This window comes from Monomorium pharaonis, chromosome 10, assembly GCF_013373865.1.
Source record: "Monomorium pharaonis isolate MP-MQ-018 chromosome 10, ASM1337386v2, whole genome shotgun sequence".
Lineage (NCBI taxonomy): Eukaryota > Metazoa > Arthropoda > Insecta > Hymenoptera > Formicidae > Monomorium > Monomorium pharaonis.
Genome location: NC_050476.1, coordinates 8,716,931 through 8,740,354, shown reverse-complemented (window position 1 = coordinate 8,740,354; position 23,424 = coordinate 8,716,931). Strand labels below are relative to the sequence as shown.

The 23,424-nt window shown below is 32.8% G+C and overlaps 1 protein-coding gene and 1 long non-coding RNA gene across 6 annotated transcripts in view; one reads left to right on the top strand and one right to left on the bottom strand.

Moving 5' to 3' along the window:
• Positions 1 to 289: 289 nt before the first annotated feature.
• On the top strand, positions 290 to 5,654 carry LOC118647482. Its single transcript, XR_004964742.1, has 2 exons — positions 290 to 736; positions 5,075 to 5,654. It is a non-coding gene; the product is annotated as an uncharacterized LOC118647482 (long non-coding RNA).
• The window catches only part of LOC105834745 (peroxidase), a 36,495-nt gene continuing 18,472 nt past the window's right edge, over positions 5,402 to 23,424 (bottom strand). For 3 of the 5 annotated variants that reach the window (XM_012677436.3, XM_036292523.1, XM_036292524.1), the window contains 12 exons: positions 20,798 to 20,941; positions 19,129 to 19,429; positions 17,313 to 17,530; positions 12,116 to 12,292; positions 10,712 to 10,908; positions 10,363 to 10,546; positions 9,938 to 10,280; positions 9,689 to 9,845; positions 9,244 to 9,417; positions 8,968 to 9,166; positions 6,984 to 7,089; positions 5,776 to 6,644 (listed from right to left, as the gene is read on the bottom strand). In XM_012677436.3, the coding sequence (XP_012532890.1) occupies positions 6,557 to 6,644; positions 6,984 to 7,089; positions 8,968 to 9,166; positions 9,244 to 9,417; positions 9,689 to 9,845; positions 9,938 to 10,280; positions 10,363 to 10,546; positions 10,712 to 10,908; positions 12,116 to 12,292; positions 17,313 to 17,530; positions 19,129 to 19,429; positions 20,798 to 20,930 (2,277 nt within the window). In that variant the 5' untranslated portion in view covers positions 20,931 to 20,941 and the 3' untranslated portion in view covers positions 5,776 to 6,556. Of the gene's footprint in view, positions 6,645 to 6,983; positions 7,090 to 8,967; positions 9,167 to 9,243; positions 9,418 to 9,688; positions 9,846 to 9,937; positions 10,281 to 10,362; positions 10,547 to 10,711; positions 10,909 to 12,115; positions 12,293 to 17,312; positions 17,531 to 19,128; positions 19,430 to 20,797; positions 20,942 to 23,424 lie in introns of all 5 variants that reach the window. The other 2 variants (XM_012677434.3, XM_012677433.3) reach the window with 1 other exon arrangement.

The following is a 23,424-nucleotide window of genomic DNA, read 5'->3' as shown; positions in this document are numbered from 1 at the left end:
CATATAGCAATGGCCCTTCCATTACCCAGATAGCCAAGCGAGATTAAGCATATCGGGCAAATTAATGTACTGCATGTATGTTGTGAACTTGCCCACAATTTGCTGTCATTGTAATTTAATGTGGAACGAAGTTAACATCAGGAGAGCAAATGACCTTCATGAGTTTATATAATTATAAGTGCATGCATTGAGGAATAATAATTTGTCACATTGACAGCAATTGTGCATGCATATTGACAACTTGCCGTCAGTTTGTTGAATTCTAATGTAGAATTTTACATGATGTCAGAACAACAGACAGTTTGAGGAAACACCTTGGCTTTAGTTTGATAAAATTAATAGAGAATAAGTGACAGCAAAATAACAACACGTTGCCTTTATTTGGCTATCTGGGTAATACAAGCTCTATGGGTGCACAAGTCGGTCGCCATTTTCTGGTCAGATGTCACTTCTTGTTTATAAATAGCTATATATATTCACATATATTGCCGAAACATCAGTCATGTGTGAAAGTTATTGCGCGGTAAAGAATGTAAAAACGTGCGGTTTCGTGAGTGCAGTTAAGTTTAAAGTGTTTGGTAGTAAAGAATGTGTTGTGCTATTTTTTGTCTTTCTGGGTCTTTTCTTTTACATGAGAAAAGTAAAGGCCGAGAAAGACTTCTGTTTCAGATCCAATGAAAGCGAACAGAGATTAAGTATGAATCATAATTGTTCATAATTGCAATATAAGATCAAGGTAAATATTGTATGTATATATACTATATATATATACACTACTAAAAAAAAAAAAAAAAAAATGGGGAACACTTTTTGTATACCAAAAATTTAGGCTATTTTCAAACTGCTGCAACTCAGCGAAAAATCATCGTAGAAACAAAATCCAAAAAGCGTTTTAAAGCTTAAAACATATTCTTTCCAATGCTTTTCAGCGATCTTAGTTATCTTTTTTTTTACCAACGTGGCACAATGGTGAAGCTTGAACCGTTAAAATAAAAAATTTTTATGCGAATTTGCTTGCGTGAAAAAAATCAGAGTATTTTTGTTACTTGTATCTTAGAGCGGGAACTTTTCCCTTTAATATGAGTGGTTGTTCATTGCTGTACGATTTTTGTTGACCGAGTTATTGAGATTTTAATAAAAAATGGTCATTTTGACTTTCATCCCTTGTTACTCGTGAACAAATCAACGTACAGCGCTCAGCAAAAAAAGCGTTGGAAAGCTGAAAGTTTGCACTTTTAAATGTTGTAATAAATTTTTTCACAGATTTACTTTTTCTAACAACAAATCGCGTTTAAAATTCACGTAAAAAATCGCATATTTTAGGGTTTTCATTTAGTTCAAGTTACTGTTGTGAAGAAAGATCCAATCACATTGCTAAAGCAAAGTTTTATATTACGATTACTCCCCAGTAATAAACACTAACGTTTATAAAATAAAACATTTGTATTCCACCCTTTTGACAAAGTTACAAAGTCAACCTTACATTTTTTTTTAAATGACGCTTACCGCCGGCATTAGCGTTATCCAATGTGCACCATGTGGAAGATACCGGTCGGATTGTGCACATCGCGCGCGCGCGCGTGTATGTGTTTTACAGCAAAGGTAAGGACTCCGCGGTTCGTCACGCGCGCGCTTGCGGCTGTTCCTTGCGACTTCTTAAATGTTGTTTTATGTTTCAAATGCGTTTAAATGTCAATGCGGCATTTTGAAATCGTTTAAAAGAAGCCGACCTTTGTTCTCGTTCTCGTGCACAAGTGCCAAGTCTTACCCTTAGACATAGATTCGTTTTCAATTTGCGCGCAATTACATAAATTGGACCGCGAGAAAATGGAAAATGTGTAATTTTCTGATGAATTGCGTTTTTGTCTTTACAGCAATGACGCTCCTACTTGGCGTCGATGAAATAAACGCTATGATCGACGCTACGTTATGCCAGTACGAGCCCATAACGATGGTTCTGTGATTGTGGGGGTGTATTTCAAAGCAGAACGAACTGAATTAGTGATCCTGCCACCTCCTGCACAAGTGTTCGATACATAAATGAAATTCTTGGACCTTACATATTGCCTCTACGTTTATCACATACGAATTTTGTGTTTATGCAGGACAACGCTTGTCCTCGTACGGCAAATGTAACTAGAGTAACTAGACGCTTTCTCGATCTTGTCTAATAGTAGTTATTCGACCACGATCACTGCCTTCATGTCTCGTATAACGTCCTGTCTCTTGATATCGTGACTAAACTCTACTCACTACAGAGATAGACACACCAACATGATACGCTACGTAACGCACGTGAAAACCTTCTTCAAGAAGTGCGATTATCTGTGCAACTTTTGTTGTAGGCAAATGTCTACACGGCATTTTGAAAATTTCGTATACGAGCTCAATACACTACGAGAGTTGTCTATGTACTAAACATCTATTTCAAAGTACTCTTTGTACGTAAACATAGTAATGTTACAAGTATGTAAACATTACGGTATGTATGTGAGTAGGTGCATACTTGTAATGTTTACATGTAATGTTTATGTATAGAAGCTTTAAAACAACACACAGACGATTCTTGTAGAGTATTGAACTTGTATACGAAATTTTTAAAATACCGCGTAGACATTTAAACGCATTTGAAACAACATAAAATGACATTTAAGAAGTCGCAAGGAACAACCGCAAGCGCGCGCGTGACGAACCGCGGGGTCTTTACCTTTGCTGTAAAATACACGCGCGCGCGTGATGTGCACAATCCGACCGGCATTTTCCACATGGTGCACATTGGATAACGCTAATGCCAGCGTCATTTAAAAAGAAATGTAAGGTTGACTTTGTAACTTTGTCAAAAGGGTGTAGAAAAATTGTTGAAAACACGTTTTCAGCAATTTCAAGAATGATAAACACGTGGAATACAAATGTTTTATTTCATAAACGTTAGTGTTTATTACTGAGGAGTAATCGTACTATAAAACTTTGCTTTAGCAATGTGATTGGATCTTTCTTCACAACAGTACCTTGAACTAAATGAAAACCGTAAAATATGCAATTTTTCACGTAAACTTTGAACGCGATTTGTTGTTAAAAAAAGTAAATCTGTAAAAAAATTGATAAGAACATTCAAAAGTGCAAACTTTCAGCTTTCTAACGCTTTTTTGCTAAGCGCTGTACGTTGATTCGTTCACGAGTAACAAGCGATGAAAGTCAAAATGATCATTTTTTTATTAAAATCTTAATAACTCGGTCAAAAAAAATCGTACAGCAATAAACAACCACACAAATTAAAGGGAAAAGTTCCCGCTCTAAGATGCAAGTCACAAAAATTCTCTATGATAAATATATATATATATATATATATATATATATAACAATTTTTATTAATATATATATATATATATATATATACATGTATATATACATTATGGTTTTTTCATGGTTTTCACCATAAAAATCAAATTTGCGCCAATATTCACTATCATATTCGTAATCAGCGCCCCAAAATACGTAAGAATACGTAGTTTCAAAAAAATCGGAGGTAACCCATACAGCACAAAGCTCCGATTAAGCTCTCAGGGAGTTCATTTTGCTGAGCTCCCGAGAAGCTTACAAAATTCGACAAAACAAGCTCCCAGGGAGTTCATTTTGCTGAGCTCCCGAGAAGCTTACAAAATTCGACAAAACAAGCTCCCAAGGAGTTCATTTTGCTGAGCTCCCGAGAAGCTTACAAAATTTGACAGAACAAGCTCCCAGGGAGTTCATTTTGCTGAGTTCCCGGGGAGCTTACAAAATTCGACAAAACAAGCTCCCAAGGAGTTCATTTTGCTGAGCTCCCGAGAAGCTTACAAAATTTGACAGAACAAGCTCCCAGGGAGTTCATTTTGCTGAGTTCCCGGGGAGCTTACAAAATTCGACAAAACAAGCTCCCAAGGAGTTTATTTTGCTGAGCTCCCGAGAAGCTTACAAAATTTGACAGAACAAGCTCCCAGGGAGTTCATTTTGCTGAGTTTCCGAGAAGCTTACAAAATTCGACAAAACAAGCTCCCAGGGAGTTCGTTTTGCTGAGTTTTTAAGAAGTTTATAAAATTTGACAAAACAAACTCCCAGAGATTGAACATATTGGGTAAATTAATGTACTGCATGTATAGTCATAAGCCGCGAGTAGTTCGCAAGATCACCACTAGGTGAAGGCACGGCGCTCTTCCTTCTCGTGAGAAAATTTACTCCAAAAGGCTTATAAAAGAAAACCATCACTCACGGCTTACCTAGCAGTTAGTACTTCACTAGCAGCAAAGTGTAATATATATTGTTTTTGTTACACGAAGAGAGTTCGTGGGCCTTCGCAACTCAGAGAGAGCTTCCGAAAATTGAGAAAATATAAAAATAAAATTTTTTCCGGCAGCTCCAATGTCCGCTTTTAAGAACTCCCTGAGAGCTTTATTTAAGCTCGCAGGGAGTTCAGAAATAATGTTTTAAGAACTCCCTGCGAGCTTCAAAATAATTCCCGTGAAGCTTTTATATAAGCTCCCTGATAGTTTCATCTAAGCTCTCAGGGAGCTCCCAAAAGCGGACATAAGAGCTCCCGGAAAGCTTATATAGAAATTTCCCAGGAATTACTTTGAAGCTCGCAGGGAACTCTTAAAACATGATTTATAAACTCTCTGCGAGCTCAAATGAAGCTCTCAAGGAGCTCTCAAAAGCGGACATAGCAGCTGCGGGCGAACCTTTTGGAAGCTTAAATGAAGCTTATGAAAAATTTTGTGAGCTCCTCGGGAGCTCCCCGGGAGCTCCCCGTGCTGTATGGGAAGTCGTTTTCGGAACTTTATCGACAAAAAATTTCTAAAAAAGCATTTAAAAGTACGCAGAAATAACTTTCCATCTATGTGAGTAAGGAGATTTTGCAATATCTTTCTCGTTCTGAGATTAGGGAAACGTTTCTAAACTTTTGAATGGTACTATACTCTCTTGCAAATAACAAAGAGGTAATGTAAACTAGTTAAATTAATAAGAACACATTTCTTTACGTAATTACATTTTATTAGTTTTGTGTTAATAAATTTTAATTTAAATATTATTTCTTTTTTAGAGGTAGTAACGCTTCTTAGAAATGATTAGACGTTATGATTCAATATCTACAGACAGTGAATGGCAAGAAATTGAAAATATAGCAAACTATTTAACAAGAGCATTAAAACAGCAACAGAAATTTCTGGGATAGAATATCCAACAATCAACCTTGCACTTTTATTTAGGTTTGTAAAATGTTTTTAAATATATATTTTTTTTAAACTCAAAATTAGGAATAGTATTATAAAATGTATAAATGTGAAATTTATGCAGCTTTTGTATTTTTACATTATAAAAATTTATTTTATATAATAAATTTGAAAGGAATTTCTATGTTACAATGCCGTTACAATATAATTCCTTCTTTAATCTTTCCAGGGCAGAAATTGAGAGTAACATGTGTGTAAAGAAAGATAATTGTACAGGAACTTAAAAATACTATTTTACAAAATCTAAAAGAGCGATTTCCAATTTACGAAACTTATGTTGGTGGAACACTTCTAGATCCGACTTTTCAAAATGTTAAAGGTGTTGTGGAATATCTCGCAGAAAAATGTATGTAATAATATAAGCAAAAAGAAAAAATACCTTTTTTGATCGAAGCAGATCTTGGCGCTAATAATTTTATATTAATTATTAAATATATTTTTTAACATATTGCATGTCGGTTTGGTCTATAAAAATGAGTCTGTAGCTTTAAGAAACTATATTTAGGCAATATAGTATTGATAATGAACTTTTTTTACTTAATGTAATTTATATAGAACTTTGTATTCCATATTTATTGACCAGATGCTTACAATCTCACGTAATAGTACCAATGTATTACAATTATCGCTTAGAAATAAAAATTGTACGCATTTCTATATTCTAAATCATCACAAATTCAGTCGCTAAATAGTCTCAACTTCAGCCTCGATTCGAATATAACTGTCGAACCACAAATATGATTTAAGCGAATAACACTTGTGTCCCACTATCCTCATACATTTATCTTAATAAGTATATGCCCGAGGCTACCTACAGATGCGTTTACACGTGTATCAGACTATATAATACCAAATCGTCCGTTTCGCAAAATGCAATTCTGCAAATGAAACCAGTCTCAAAGTGAATTTTAATGCTAGTTTTCTCGATTGAGCCAAGAACCATTTGTTCATCCATTCATTTTCTTGCAGTCCTCAGTTTGCACTTCCCCCGTCTTATTCAGTCTCATTCCATTTGTTGGACGTTTTCTTAATCGACTAGTCACGTGTTTTTGTCATTGTTCTGCCTTTCACCGCCTCAATTGCTTCATCGTGGCATACGCGACATCGTCACCGTGACATTGTGACATTCATACGCGACGATTCCGACGAGACTGTTATATGTAGTCTCACGCAATCATTATTCAATGCGCCCATTTTCGCTGTGAGCTTGTCGAAACCCTTCCTCAGACCCGTAATATTTCTACAGGTGAACGGGTGCATTTCTTGTGTGACCAGTCAATTAATTAAGAACTTCAACGATATGCTTTTGCCCTTTCTGCCCAGGCAAAAAGATCCACGCTGGGTATCGCCTCAAAGTCTGTGCACCGTCTCAATTCGTTCCTAAAATATTATAGAATTGCAATATTGAATTAAGCATTTAATAAATTTAAAAATTATTTATTTATTTGCTACAATATAACTAAAAATAATAATTTTTTTAGTTTAAATTTTACTTATTAAAATTTTGTAATATTTTTAAATTGTGATTTTGGTGTAATAATTGATTGTAAAGGAATAAAAATATCATTCAGCTTTTCAGTATATTGAATTTTCACTACTGTATGTTTTCTATACAATTCTATTTTTTAAAACAATTTAAAAATAATTTGGTACAATCATGACAAGCTTTTATGAATGGTTTTATCAATTGAGTTGCAGTACACAGAATTTCGAACTTACCCTGCTTGCGGCTTAAGGAACACATTACGCTGCATATGCGTGACATCATCGCCATTGTCGCAGAATATTCGCGCTAAAGTGACGTTACGCAATTGAGTCAGTTGTTCTGTAACAAAAAGAAAATAATAATTGATCAGTAATTCCGTAATAAATGTATTATACGAGTCCTTAAAATATACAATGTCCGCGAATGCGAAATTGATACATGGAAGAAATTAGATTTTGCGATTGCGCTTTGCTTTCTTTTTGTTCGTCGAACCGACGAACATTGAGTGTATCATCAGATTGAGATGAGCCTTGTAAGCGTGCGAGAATAGTGCAATTATAAGCAAGTGCTAAGTTAACTACAATGTTCATATTTTTCACTTTAACGCTTACATTATAATGTACAATTTAAACAACATTTGATAATATTTTTGATAAAAAAAATTTTTTAAGGGGATACTAAATTGCTCAGTTTTGTCACTAATTTTTCGGACACCGAAATCTTTTTATTGATTGCATGGAATTGAAAATCTTTCTCCAAAATTAAAGTACAGATAGTAACCCACACAGCACACTTTATTCTGAGGATATCCCCAGGTTATTGAGATATCCAATTGGACATATTGCAATCCCATGGATGCCCTACGGTTATTGCGATATCCCTCGGATATCTGATGGATATTGTGATATCCTGTGCTGTGTGGGAACGCGGTGCGCTGCAATCAATTTCATACGAAAAACGAAAGAAAGTTAGAAAATTATAGTTTTGTTATTGATTTCTGTAGTCGACTCGTGAAAACATTTGCTGCGTATAAAAGTTTTAGAGTTTGTACGTATAAAATAAGCATGAGGCGCACTTGGCATTTCAGCAAAGAACAATACTGTGCTTTTAGAATGAGCCTAGGAACTTTAGAAAGAAAGTTTTTCGTGTTTAAGGGGATCCTATCTGTTTTATCAATAGAATTGTACAATTTGTTCCAAAATCCTTCTCCACAATTAAAGTATAGACGATAACAGTGTGCGGAATACATAAACTTTAATTTTGGAGAAGGATTTCTAAATCTATAAAAGAAGTACATACAAAATTTTGTTAATGACGTGCCTAAATGACTCTACATTATTGACCTCGATCAAGTTTGACGAGCAGTTTAGCATCCCCTCTTACACATTAGTGCTTTCTTGGATACAAACATTCATTTATAAAATTAAAAAATTTTTTTTTATTTCATAGAATTTTTTTACATTTTTTGATATTTTATAAATAAAAAGTTATTAAATCTAAAAGGGGATGCTGGACTGCCTCTCAAACTTGATCGGGGTCGATAATGTAGAGTCATTCATGCACATCATGAGATTTCGTATCTATTTGTTTAATTTGATTTGGAAATTCGTTTCCAGAATTAAAGTACACATATTAATATCAATGTGTGAATTGGATTTTATATCAAGAACCAAACTTTTTTTTTTCATATTACTCTACTTATCAACTTCTTCCGAACGCACTCACACATACATACGAGATTTTCTTTATAAGAAATCATTATATACTGAAGCGTCTAGGCTCATTTCTGAAAACACAGAATTGTTCTTTCTTGTAATGCAATGGGCGAAGCACACTTGTTTTGTACGTACAAAGTCTAAAACTTTTATACGCAGCAAATGTTTTCACGAGTTGACCGCAGGAGTCGATCACAAAACTGTAATTTTTTAATTTTTGTTAGTTTTTCATATAAACTTGTGTATTGCGCACTCCGTTAGCTTCTACATTTTAATTCTGGAGAAGGATTTTTAATTCTGTGTCAACAAAAAGATTTTTTAGTGGAATAATAATTCCGTTTAATAGGTAAAACAGATTCATCTCCAGCATCCCCTTAATGTAAAACAAAAGTTTTATTAAATATATTTTTTTTTATTATAAAATTATACAGAAATTTAGAAAAATTTTAAAAAATTCTTCAAAAAATCTCAGGAAAATAAATATAAACAATACTAAGCGTACCAGATGTGAAAGGATGCGGTTGCGTCGCGGAGTCATAGAAAAATCTATCGGTACGCCGGGATCTGGAGAATTGTTCGTAAATGAGACAGCGGAAAGTCGGACCGATCATGCCATCGTCTGCCGGTCTCTCTGCCATACCGCCCACGATAAGATCAACATCATTGGGATGGGAATAAATTGTGCGTAGTTTTCTCATCATCTAATAACCGACAATCACATTTTGGTAATAATTATAGAACTATATAGTGTAAAAGAAGTAATTTGTTTTGAGCTTACTTCCACAGGAATATAATCTAGGAAATCGTCAAAATTTTTGGCGGTAGAAAGTCCACAGTATCTACGGTAATAATTATAACCTGGAAGGCCATGATCGCGGCCACGTTCAATGTCCAAGCTAATGGCGTCCAAGCCTAAATCGTTGCCATTGCTGGTGTACAATTTACTTGTCATCTGTAATGAAAGAAGAATAATGATTATAACATTGCACGATTCTTTACAACTTTCAGAATTTTGCCTAATTTTCTAATTTTACAACTTTTTAGAAAATTCCACAGATTTTTATACAAATTAAAATATTTTTAGAAGTCCGTTAGAAAAACTTAATATTGATATTGGATTAAATTAACTAATAATTAATTATTTTGAGTGTCACAAAAAATTCTTTCTGATATTCCAATGAGTTTTTTGTACGATAGAAAAAGTATTTAAAAATATATCTTACGTCTGGAATAAGATTAATGTCCATCTTCTGGCTGGTTTGAGTAGCAAGACCACGGAGCAATCCATCAAACACCTCCTCCGATTCGATTACGCGCGGATTGAAGAAATGTTCCGCCAGTTGTAGCGTTTTGTTCTTTTGACGAAAATTATCCGGCAAACTGAAACACAAAAGAATCATAAACGTCTCGCTACATTTTTGATCTGCAAATCAGCAAGAAGATTTATTTTTGATTCGTCGTAGCGTGCTTACTTCAGTTTTCCCTGCATCAGTGAGTTCAGGAAACGTAGCGCTGCGGTGGCGGCTTCATTACTGATCGCCGGCTCATCATCGGAATTATAGTTATGACTGTAACTATTACCTACAGTGAGACCGATGGCACGAGTGTATCTTCTGCCCAACAGGATGGGCAACCACTCCTTGTACGTGATATGTTGAATCTCTGCGATTACGATGCGCCTAGCCTCTTGGTACAAAACCTCGTCCGACCAATTCGGATTTAACCTGGCAAGTTCATCTGCAACGCGATTATGTTCACGGTGCCAAACCGTGTGAATTACAGCTAATTGAGGATGAACGTTCACGCGATCGTCACCTGGTAAACGTGTTAAAATCATTAGATTTGTTGCACTAAATAAAAATTAGTTGAATTAAATGTGTAGAATTAAGATTCTCACCGGAATTGTAGCAATTCTCTCCACATTGCGACACAAGTCCGGCATCTTCTCTTGGCAAATACGTGTGGTTGTTTCGCACTTCGACGCAAAGATGTCCGCCTTCAAAAGTGCGAAGTTCGCGAGATTTCTTCAGAGTAGAACCATAAATCGTAGAACCGTCTAAAAAGTGACTCGCCTGGTTCATCTGCAAATTATACATGAATTTACTAAAATACTTGAATTAAATAAAACTACGTTAAAATTTTTATTTATAATTTTGCAATCTTGAAATTTAAATTAATTTTCTTGAATTTCCTTAAAGTATAAAGATTTAATTCCAACAATCTTTGATTTAATATATGACAATCACCTGTTCTATAGGTCCAAAATTACACTCTGATCTTAAGACAGGTAATGACCGAACGTAATTCATGCACCGTACATAATGTTCACCGTAAACGGGATCGCGATCTGGAACGCTAATCGGAGAACAATCTGGATGAATATGACGCGGTGATAGAGTATCTCCATCCGACTGGCAGCAAAAGATTGGTTTTCCAGTTGAGACTGTAAATTAAAAAATAATATGTTTAGCAATCTAATTACGTCAATAACAATTACCTTAGCTGACATACATTGCAGACCAAAAGTTTGGAAACACTTGAAACTTTTTTGCATCTTACGAAAAGTTAAATATCTCGGTGAAAAAAGAAATTGTACATAGAGATATTATCAAACGTATATTAAAAAAAAAACAAAAAGCATTAAACCTGTACTTTATTCTTATACTTACAATGTTACATTTCTATTTAAAATTTTAAGTTGACATCTTTTTTCAAAATTTTGGTTTACTTTGAAGCAATATAACTTAATGAAATATCATTAAATAAATTAAACGTGAAAATATTTTAAAAACTGTAAAATTTAAAATGCTTTTTGAAAATTAGTATGATTTTTCGTAACATTATCGAATTTTTTATGTAAAAACTTATTTATTATAAAATTTTTTTAATGTTAAACTAATACTTTTTATAAAAAATAATAACATTTTATTATAATTTTACTGAACTTTATCTATGTTTTTATTACCAAAATTAAGGCTTATAATATAATAAATATATATTTACACATTTTATAAAAACTTAACTCCATTAGTATTAGTTAGTAATATTTGCAAATTCTTTTTACAAAAATTTAATATTATTGCAAAGTTATTTTTTTCAAGAAATATTTTAAAACATAGAGAAAAAATATTTTTATATTAAATTTTGTCGACGCAGATAATGTTTCATGAAACTAGAAGGTAAAACAAAAATTTTTTTTTAATGTCAATCTTTTATGTATTTAATTTAAAAATAAAATGTAGATAAAATTAAAATTTGAAACTTTTTTTGAAATATCAGAAAAGTGCAAGCGCTTTAGCTTAAACTATCTTTATTCGACATTTATATTAGAAACATTATTTAAAACTTTTTAGTTTATTTTTTAGATTTGATTTATAGCTGCAATAACAAAGTATGCACTTTTTGTAAATTTATGCATTACATAATATAGATTTGCTTTTTATAACAAAGAGAAATTACAAAATTATCACCACTAATATGTTAATAAATGTTATAATAAAAATGTAAAATTTGTTCTAAGTTGTTTGATCGTAAGATTACATAAATGTAATTGATAAACATATATAACTTCTTACACAATAAATGAAAAGTTCGTTGAAATTTTGTGTTAAAATTAGGTGTTTAAACTTATCACCCGTAGGTATACTTACCCATCTTACGAACTGGCGTGTGGGCCATGTCATGAGCGATGAATTGGCTCCATTCCATGACTGCCAGTGTTCTGCTAGCATCCGATTGATCGTTCGCGGTGGACAAAGCGGCGCTTACGAGCCTTGGACTTGGCAATGGTTTCTTTGTTTGTCCAACGCGTCTCGGTTCTTGGATGCCTGCTTCCCAAAACGTACATTAGATCTCTGTAGTATTAAGTTGGCTCGAAGTCGCAAAATCGGAGTAAATCGGTGCTACTTTGGCGCGACGTGGTGCTTTGCTCTTGCCCGAAGATACTCGCAAAACAGAATAAATTATAATCATCGCAAATCGACACAAGTAAAAACATAATGGAAACGATACGATATAATACAATCTGCGGCAATTCGTAAATCGATTTCTGCTGATCAAACGAATCATATATAAACCTCGTCAATTATGATTACTCCGATTTCAACGAACTCGGACACACACGCGCGCGCGCGCTCAAAATGGTACGGGTAGCTCAAATTGGCATTGCAGCACGAGAGGAAACCATACAATGATTATAGCTGCATAAATGTTTTAGCTATAAATAGGCGAGTACCACCGGCTGTGCTAATCTTGCGATCCTAACTGCACCTATAACCTGCCTCGTCCGCGCAATAAATTTTCAGGGAACAATCAGAGGAGTAATTTCCGCGTATCATAAACAGAAATTATTGTCATTATCGGGAATCCGGGATAGCCTCATATTCGTAGAAGACAGTAATTTTGCTCCTAGCGCTGATTGGCCCCTGAAGAACCCTAAATCTCGTGCTGCAATACGAGACTGTGCTAATAAGTATAATTGCCTCGACTACATCGATTTCGACGTTCTGATGCGTTATCGAACGACGAGCCGTCTTTCTGTTTCGCGTCGTCATTTAAGCATAACAAAGACGCGATTGTGTGATTGCAACTACGCGAAATGACGGCTTGCGGATAATAATTATAATTGACCCTGACATCGAAATTACGGCCGCTCGAGTCGAAAACGCTCGCAGAAACGTCCTCGCGAACTTACTTAGATGATCGATTTAAGGCGTTCGAACGAGCGAACCGAGCTGGGAGAAAATTTCCGAATGTAACTTTACAGCCGGTATTCATAGTCGATTCTTCTTTTTCCCTATACCCTATAGCTCACTGTCCCTTGGAAAGGGCTGAACACTACGATTTCAATGGTCCGATGATCCCGAAGATAGCAATTGTGGAGGCTAATTGAATCTTTAATTTACCTAGTCGATTCTTATTTCAAAACTGTCTTAAGTAATGTCTTAAGATATTAACATGACTCTGCAGTTGGTGATTGGTTTATGATATTATTTAAGACAGTCTTAAATATAAGAACCAATTATGAATACCGACTTAAGTGTATCAAAGATGCACTGTGACTGTGTGACAAAAGCGCTGAAAATTTCTAAAAGCCATTTCTATGATCAATTGTTAGAACAAGAAATTCGTGTGAAAAATTAGCTCTATTAAGGATATACGTCTACTTTCATTTGAAGTAAGTCACAATGCGTTCCATTCGTATCAAATGTTGAATTATATTTATAATTAGTACTTAAGCGCGACTGAATCGTATTCCCAAAACAAGTCCCCTCGTTCGGATACACCTTCGCGTGAGTCGCGCATTGTCGCAAAGTGAACAGAAAAAACAACTCGAACTAGTGTTACATAATAAATATTATACGTTATTAGGTATATCCGAATTAGTTTACATACACATTCTACTGCTGGATAGAATCTCCCGACCGGGGGCACCCTATTGTAGGCAGTATTATTCACTGCTACACTCAGGCATTTTATGCTCTATGTGCCTTATCGCACAACAACTGTAATGCAAATCACAGAATATAATTTGTTAAGCCAATCGACGAACGTTTATCCATTAGCGCCCAAGGATTAGTGTACGTGTGTACGTTTCTGTATGTATGTACGTATACACGTATATGCATTCACGTAGATGTATGTGTAGCGCGCACACAAGCTCGTACACACGCATACACACACACAAATACACATATGTGTGAATGTGTATTACAGAGTCATGATAAGTAGGATAGATGGGTTGGTAGGTCGAGGTTGATGAGACTGGACATCCAAGACGCCGTTTTGCCCGGATTATAAAATCAAAACAAAAAACGGCGACTTCTTTTCTAATTATCAAACTTTAGATTATATTGCATTCGAATAAAGTAGAAATCAAGTCTTCCGTGACGCAAATAGAGTAAAAGTGATAATCTTTCGTAATAAATATATATTTTTTTTTATGAGTGCTTTGCGTCAAATTAGCATCATGAGTTCCGCGTATGTAGAATGAACTTTAACACTTTTCAATACTGATATTTATAGCTTAGAAAACTCATATAAAAAATATCGAATATCTTGGATGTTTGTTTCTTGTAAGCACGATGAGAAATTAAAACAGTAACTTCTATTTTCTATAATACATATAATTTGTAAAATGTCAAAGTCTTTCATTCCCACCAAACACCAAGTTACATGTAACGTACCTGTTAGTTGTAATTTCCCACTCAACAATGTAATTGTAATATAACACGTGTTATATTGCAATTATATTATTGAGTGGGAAATTACAACTAACAAACACGTTACATGTAACTTTGTGTTTGCTGGGTTCATATTTAATATCATATGATAATATATGTTTTACCTCATTCTCATGTTTCTATAGATTTACAATTTTATTTTCAACGTTTAGGAGAAAGAATTTGACATTTTATCTTATAGTTTTAACACTGCGTTAGAAACAGAAGAGAGAGATAGAGGCACCTGGAGCATAATAAAGAACCCTAAACGTTAAACAAATTTTTATATTAAAAATAAATACATCAATTGTTTGTTGCTAAAGTAGTCTTTGAACTATCTACTATAAGAAAAACGTGAGTTTTATTGTAAAATAAGTTTTAATAGATAAAATTATTGATTTCGTAAGTTAACTTGGATATGCTTTTTAGACGGAGTATAATGGGATCACCTCACAATTTCATTAAAATTATTTTTCTTCTAGAATATATTGTTCTAAAGTCGTTTTGGAAACAAATTAAAATTTAATAGAATCAAATAATAACCTGTTATAACAATTGCATATATCCAGCACTGTACAGTACTGTCCATCGACTCTATTTCAACAACTGTGATTCTCGCTTTTTCGTTTTTTATATAATTTCAATATCTGCAAAATATAACAGTCATTTTTAAATATCAATTAATAAGTAAAATAAAATAGAAATCTTTATGCACTAATTGCAACACGTTTCACAAAAGAGCAACATCTATATAAAGAAATCTCCCATTATTAAATCCCGTATTTTCCTTATGCCACGGGTACCCCTACAAAAAAACAATGATGATTCCTGCCTAAATAATCAACGTTCAACTCTAGAATACAAATTGATTATAGTTGATTATAATTTACTGTAGTTCTCATTCGTGTTTCTAATTAATTTTTTTTCAATATATTAATTTTTTATTAACAGAATATTTTTAATCAAATAGAGATTGTATCGATTTATATTTCTAGAGTTAAAGTAAGCAGAGAGAATTTTTAATTATACTTTACTGAAAAATTCGTACAAATTTTATCATGTTCGACAAACAGTTTGAGACAACTTGGCAACCTGTTGAATGTTATCGAATGTTATAATGACAGTAGGAATTTTTGAAATATATAAAAGACATTTTATAAACTGCATAATAAAAATTACCGAGTACACTATTTAATTTATTTTAACATATTTTATGACATAAAATTTATGTTTTACTGTGACAGATATTAATAAATTAAAGAAAATCATCAAATTCTTCGAAATACCATGTTGTCTCACGATTATCATATTGAGAATAAATTCCCTCAAAAATTCTTTCTGTGTATATGTTAACAGAACGCTTAACCAAATCCTAAATGTCTTAAAATGCGTCTAGAATGAATCTCACTACACTACACCTTCAAGGGCATGTAGAAACGCAGAAGCTAGAAGTGACATATTAATATGAAAGATATATACATAACACAAGGAATGCAAAGTTTTGCTCAGTGAAACTTTTTGATCCACGTAATAAAAAGAGAATTTTGCGTAGAAAGAGAACACAATAATGCCGGAATTCTTATCTAAAATTTCTCTATGATTTGATCAGAATAAAAGTTGAAAACAAACCATGCATCTGTCTTTGTCTTCGCATTAGTGGAATCTGACACATCATTAGTTGAATCTGACACAGCAGTATATGACACATGTATTTACATTATCCAACCGCGACTACTGTCCTAGCCGATGCAACGTGCATCATTACCATTGTTAATATAACATTGCACGTTGTTACTTTCATCTTTTTTTATAAACAAAATTCCGCATGTGACTAAACCGTTAGAACTATTATCATTTTCACGATGACGCATTCCCATCGTTACGTCTTCGCGAGTAGTATTTACGCGTAGTATTTAATATGCAACTGCGAACAAATATCGCATAAAGTAACATTCAACTAACACTGATTATTGTATTGCAACATACAGTAGATAATCCCAGTCCGCGCGTAATTAAGATAAAAATTGTATTCTCTTGTAATGGTCGCAGTTTAGTACAATTTTCTACATTTTGCATTATGACGTATCATTGTTTCTTCCTGACACTTTTTAACTAAAAACTCACATACAAATGATATTTACTTTATTTAAAAAAATTGTTTTCTTCGAAATTGACCCAGTTACGAGGGGAAATAATCCTTGAGGATAAGATGGATGGGAATTGAATGAGAAATTGAGGGAAAGAAAGGAAAGCGCCAAACGTTTAGAGGCTGCAAATAATTGTTCGATTATTATTTTACACAAACTTAATGACATTTACGAAAAAAGACATTTTTAATAAATTACAACAATTTTATTCCCCGCAAGGGATATAAAGTTCTTCCCGAGGGAGGGGGAGGAGAAAGGGGTTGATTCGTACGCGGGGGCTGTTTACGGTTCCGCGACGGGGATCAAAAGTATGACGCGCGCGGTCAGCAGTTACTTCCCTAGTACACGGCGACGTACGACCGGAATACAATTCAAACCTGGATGAGAACGATGCCATATCACGATCTAAGTTAACAAATCGAGGGGCGGGGGGTGGGCTAGAAAAAAAGGAAGGCGCGACAACTGAGTGCGACACTTACCGTCGAAGTATTGGGAGAATAGTACTCTGGTGTACGCGGTCATCGCGCTGCCCCAGCTCGGATTTTCAATGTTGTTGCAGGTGCCGTCAATGCTGCGATATTTGGACATTTCATCGCATTTTACGTTATGCACCGCGGCACAAGACTCACCAAGTGGGGTGCCCCGCAAGCCCAACGTTGATATGTAGCGAGCACAGTCATTCTTATCTAAGCCGAATCTGCAATATCGATATAGGATGCAATCAAATATCGATTAAATTTAAATCTTTAAGTAAAGAATATTAATTCATCTATCATATAACAGTCACAATTACCCATTAAGGTAGTAAATTATTTATAATACTGTATGAGATCGCTTTTTAACTCTTGGCAAAAATTTGAGTTAAAGTTCACTCCTCAATAAACACACATTGATAAATATGGTATAATGTATCAATGGTTTTAATTGGTAAGGATATAAATAATGAATGATTCTTATAATGTATAATGTACACATTGTAATACATTTTTTAAACGTTTCTAATTAATATAGATATAATAATTGTTTCTTATACCACACAATACGTTAAAAATTGTAATAAGTATACATTTCTTAAACTTTTTTACTGATATAAGTATTACATAATTTCCATACTATACATATAATACCATAAGTTAAAAATTGTTATTACTATATGTTAAAATTGTAATAAATATATATTGTTTAATGTTTTAATTAAATATTAATCCCTATAAACGAGATATAGTACGTATAACCGCAATAGAATATTTAGGATAGGATAAGTTAGAATATTTAAGATATTTCTTCTGCATTACAGATATACGTATCAATATTATAAGCATATGTTTAGTGAGAAATATTGTGCGTAGGAGAGAAAGAAAGGGAGAGAGAGAAAGTGTGTGTATGTGTGTGTGTGTCACATAAATGAATACATTTATCAATAAAGTAAATAATAAAAAGCATAATAAAAAGTTTTTTTTAATAATTAATAAAACCGTAATTTGAGGTTTAATAGATTTACCACAATAAAAATTAGTAATTAAATAAATAATCTAATTTCTGGAATATTTACAAATACGTATATAAAGACGTTTATTAATACAAATATATAAAATGGATGAGTTGTGTGTGGACATGTCCACCGATTGAACAAGTTTATCTGATACATATTTACACCGTTTAGCATATACATATAATTTTACGAGTTTTTATGCAATTATTAAATTAATAAATATTAAATTAATTTAACCGGTGTTTATTGGTCCTGTTTAGAAGTGCCTGCATTTACTCAAATTAAGTTAACAACTTTCTCTTTTGGAGTAACTACCATTCTCAAATATTAGGTAAAACTACTTTATAAGATTTCAATAATAAAATATCAAATTTCGATAATTATATTAAATAATATTCCATGACGCGTACTCATTGATAATCCATTTGATATTGATTTCCTGTCTATAAAAAGAGACGTAATTATAAAATAATTTTTAACATCTAATATAAATGAGGAAATACATATAACCATGATGTACGATACAATATTGACACATTAAAAACTTTCTCTTTTATAATAACTTTTATATTTAAAATAACTTTTTAATTATTGTAAAATACATTTTTACTTAACAAATCTAAGAAACACAAACAAAAATACTGTGAATCGCCGGTGATTCACGCGACGCGGTGGACAAGTCATTTAAAATTAGTGCGGTATATGTACGGAATATACTAATTAGGAGATAATTTGAAATAATGGTTTAAGTTTAAACAGAATAAAATAGAAAATAACTTACGTGTGGCTATTTGGTAACATACCTTCGACAGTTTTGTTGCACGAGATATGATGAGGCTTTCGTTGCAATGAGGGCATCGATGCTCCTATCGAAGGCATCCGTGGAAGGATAAGAATTCCAAAATTGTTTCTCGGCTGGACTTCGTGCTTTGAGTTCGACACCGGCGTTCGCGATATTATTTTCAAGGGTACTCATACGATCGATTAACGTTTGCGCAAACGCGATCGAATTGTTCAAAGTTGCCCCATCTATTCTGGGAAACCTTCGATTTTGAAAACGGCCGGTATCCACGATAGCTTCAGAGCCATAATTAGATGGCAGTCCTGAAAATATTTAAAATATTTTGGAATAATAAAAAAGGTATAATTCAAAGAACGGATAAAATAAGAATGGAATCACTGAAAAAAATGTTTTGATTATTATATTAACAAGATGTATTTATGATAGAATGCACCTTGATAAAACCAAACAGAATTTCTTCTTATAGTAATTAGATTTTATTGATATTTTATGATTAAAAAATTTAATACAGAAGAGTATTAAATTTGTACAAAAGGTTAACAAATTTAAGAATTGGGTTTTACCAATTTTTTATTAAATCTATAAAACGAATTACATTCCTTACATTCTTTATATTCTAATTATATTCACATTATAACGTTTCTTTCGAAAAATTATGCTGACCTAACTGAACATAAATGTAACATCATTATGAACAATTTTAGTATATTTAACAAAAAAGAATTAACCATGCTCATCTAATTATTTCTATAAAAAAATTTTGATTCATTTATCTTTCAACGGACAAAATGGTTCAATCTATCAAATTTATCCATTTTTTTCAGTGATTGTATCCAAAAATATCCTTTGATTTAGATCCCTTCGTAATTTAATGTAGGCCTTTGTCCCGAAATAAACCAGTCAATTTTATACGGGCACGTTTGGACTTTTTCCAAATATTGCTAAATCTAGACCAAAAATAGATAATAGACAAAAATCTAAATTAAAACTGCAATTTATTTCCTTGAAAACATAATTTTGCAATATGTATAATACAATGCTTAAAATGTAATTTAACATGACATTATAATTAATTGTACACCAACATTTTTTCAAAGTAATCATTGGATTATATATGAAAAATTACTAACCATAAAATTATAAAATTACTAAACACAGAAAAAATATTTTTATTTTGAAAAAAAATTTTTTTTTAATGTAAACATATAGAAATAATCTTACATAATGTTAAACAAACATAATTTGTTTATATAAAAAAGTTGTATATAGTTTAAACAAAAAATATACATATTAACATTATTTAACAATAACAATAACAATAACATTATCTTTCAATTCTTTGAATTAAAAATTAAAACTTTTAAAAATCTATTCTTATTAAACAGTCAAATAAGACTCTTTAAATGATTAAATTAATATTAAAATAAAATAAATACTACTAAAAAATTTAAGATAATTAAATTCTCTAACAATTTTATATTATTAATGATATGTGATAATATTGTTACATATAACAATGATTGTGACACTTAAACATAACAATAATTAAATAGAACATATTAGTTTTAATTTAATACTCATTTATTTTTGTGTATAAATGCCTTCATTTTTCTTTATTTCATAGCAAAATTTATTCTTATTCTATAAATTTGAACACGGTGGACACTTACCGGTGTAACTGGCAAGATAATTATGCAGAGACTCGGGCAGTTTGTAAGTACCAATCGAATGGGAGTGACCCAAAAGCCCCATCGTCTGCAGGGACACCCAGAGAATTGCTAAAGTGGCAACAGAGCCCGCCATGACACCGCCGGCTGCACAAAACGGAATGAACCAACTAATGCAAGATCGCCTAGACGCACTCTTCTTGCAAGTCAATAAGTGATTTACACGATCGCTCTACGTTAACTTGCATGCAGTTAAACAGAACGATGTGACTCTCGCCGCGAATGAAAATGTTATATTAATACCGTGCGACTGTGTCCGAAAGGATGTCACGGCGCCCCGCTTGGCACCGGTCTCAGAAACCCCTCTCTCATCAACAAATACCGGATATATACACATGTGTATGAGTGATAGTTGATTAATGATACATTAAAAGATACTCTATCATTTTCTTTACAATAGATATCACACAATGTTACTATATTATCATTGCATATTGTTGCTAAATATGCCTGATAATGAGACCGTCCTTTTTATTTAATGTTGACACATTGAACATGATCTTTACGTCAATCGCGAAGATTAAATAAAAGATAATAAACAATAAATCATATAATATTTTGATGTAAATACTATAAATAATGTAAAACTTAAAATAAGGAAATATTAGTTATAAAAATGTTATTCCCGAGAGAGAAGGCTTCTTAAAATTAAATATATGAAAATATAAAAAAATATATTAAATTTTTTAACATACTAACACACACACACACACACACACACACACACACACACACACACACGCACGCACGCACGCACGCACGCACGCACGCACGCACGCACGCACGCACGCACGCACGCACGCACGCACGCACGCATATGTAGTAATATTAATTCACTAAATATATTAATTCTATATAAATAATAAATATATATTTAACGTTTTAATTTAATTCTTTTAAATCATCAACACGTCAATATCTTCTAACACATTTACATGCGCATATGTATGTCTATTCAAAAAGAGATTTCTATAAGATGAAAAGACTCTTTGTATTATTATGTATTTATTATATGTTAAAATTTTTATTAATAAATGAAAAAGCCAGATATTTAAAAAATCGCCAAGATTTTACTAAGAAATCGAAATGTTTTTTATCAATCTAAGTAATGGTATCGACTTTATAAAATTTGTCATTGTAAAAAATTATGGAAAAATATCATAAAAACGTATTTTACTTTGCATAGAAATTGAATGTTTTTTAGGCGTGTCATGCAGTATGCTTTTCGAGATACTAAATTATGCGATGCGATGCAAAATCGTAGAATCGTCCGACCTCGATGAACTCATGATGAAGTACATTATCACCACATTAAATAACGATGACACATCCAAATAATGTGCCTTTAAATGTGCCTAATTTTAATGGGTAATCACAAATATGGCAATAAAAGAAGAAAAATGTTTTTTGTTTTATGGACGAGTCACTAAATTTAAGCATTAAGATATTGCGTTTAAATGATACGAAAGGTTTATCCACTCTGTATATTAGACGGCGAATTCTTTTGTTCTACCACGACCTTCCGCGTGTGTTCTTTCTGGTTATTTTTAGACCACATTTTAGCGAGACTATCAGCAAAATGGTATGCGTCTGTGTGCAGTTCCTATCCATGTCTAGTTAATGTGGTAAACACGCGCACGATGCGATTGTTCACGTGCGTTATACATGGTTGCATAGATGCAGCTGACTCTGTTCGTTATCACGTTGATACTGCGCTCTTCATTGTCAACAGCATAAAATAAGCGTTTTAACAAACGCTTGTGATATGTTTAACGAAGCAATAAGACTTTACGATTTTAGAAGACTAGAAATTTTAGAAGACTCAGTCTTAAAGATTAAAATCAAATATTAATGCCTAATATTAATCGATAAACTAGATGCAGACATAAGAAATTTTTGAAATATTCAAATATCATACATCATATGTTTGAATCTTTTGTTTGAGTATTTTTTAATTTAAATTATTACTATAAATCTCTCTGCCTCCTCCCTCCCACTCTCTCTCTCTCTCTCTCTCTCTCTCTCTCTCTCTCTCTCTCTCTCTCTCTCTCTCTCTCTCTCTCTCTCTCTCTCTCTCTCTCTCTCTCTCTCTCTCTCTCTCTCTCTCTCTCTCTCTCTCTCTCTCTCTCTCTCTCTCTCTCTCTCTCTCTCTCTCTCTCTCTCTCTCTGTCTCTCTCACACTTACGATTTTTTTCACCTCAATATTTGTGAATAGTATAAACAAAATCTCAAAATAAGTTATCATTTTTATTGTTTAATTTTTATTTATTAGTTATTTTGAAAATGACAACAAAAGCTCACATGTTTAAAGATATATAGGAATAAAAAGTTAGATGGCTCCACTTTTCTAAGCTGAGAAACCTTTATAAATTCCTCGTAACTGTCCGAAATTCAAAAACGATCGTATCGAAGGAAAAGAATAATTTTATATCATAGTTTGATGACGCTGTTAATACGTGTGCAAATCGTAGTATAACAATCATCGAAGAACATTTATTATAGTAGTCTTTTCTGTGCATGCCTATACAAGTGTTGCCGTGAGCAATATAACTCAACATGATTACAAATGC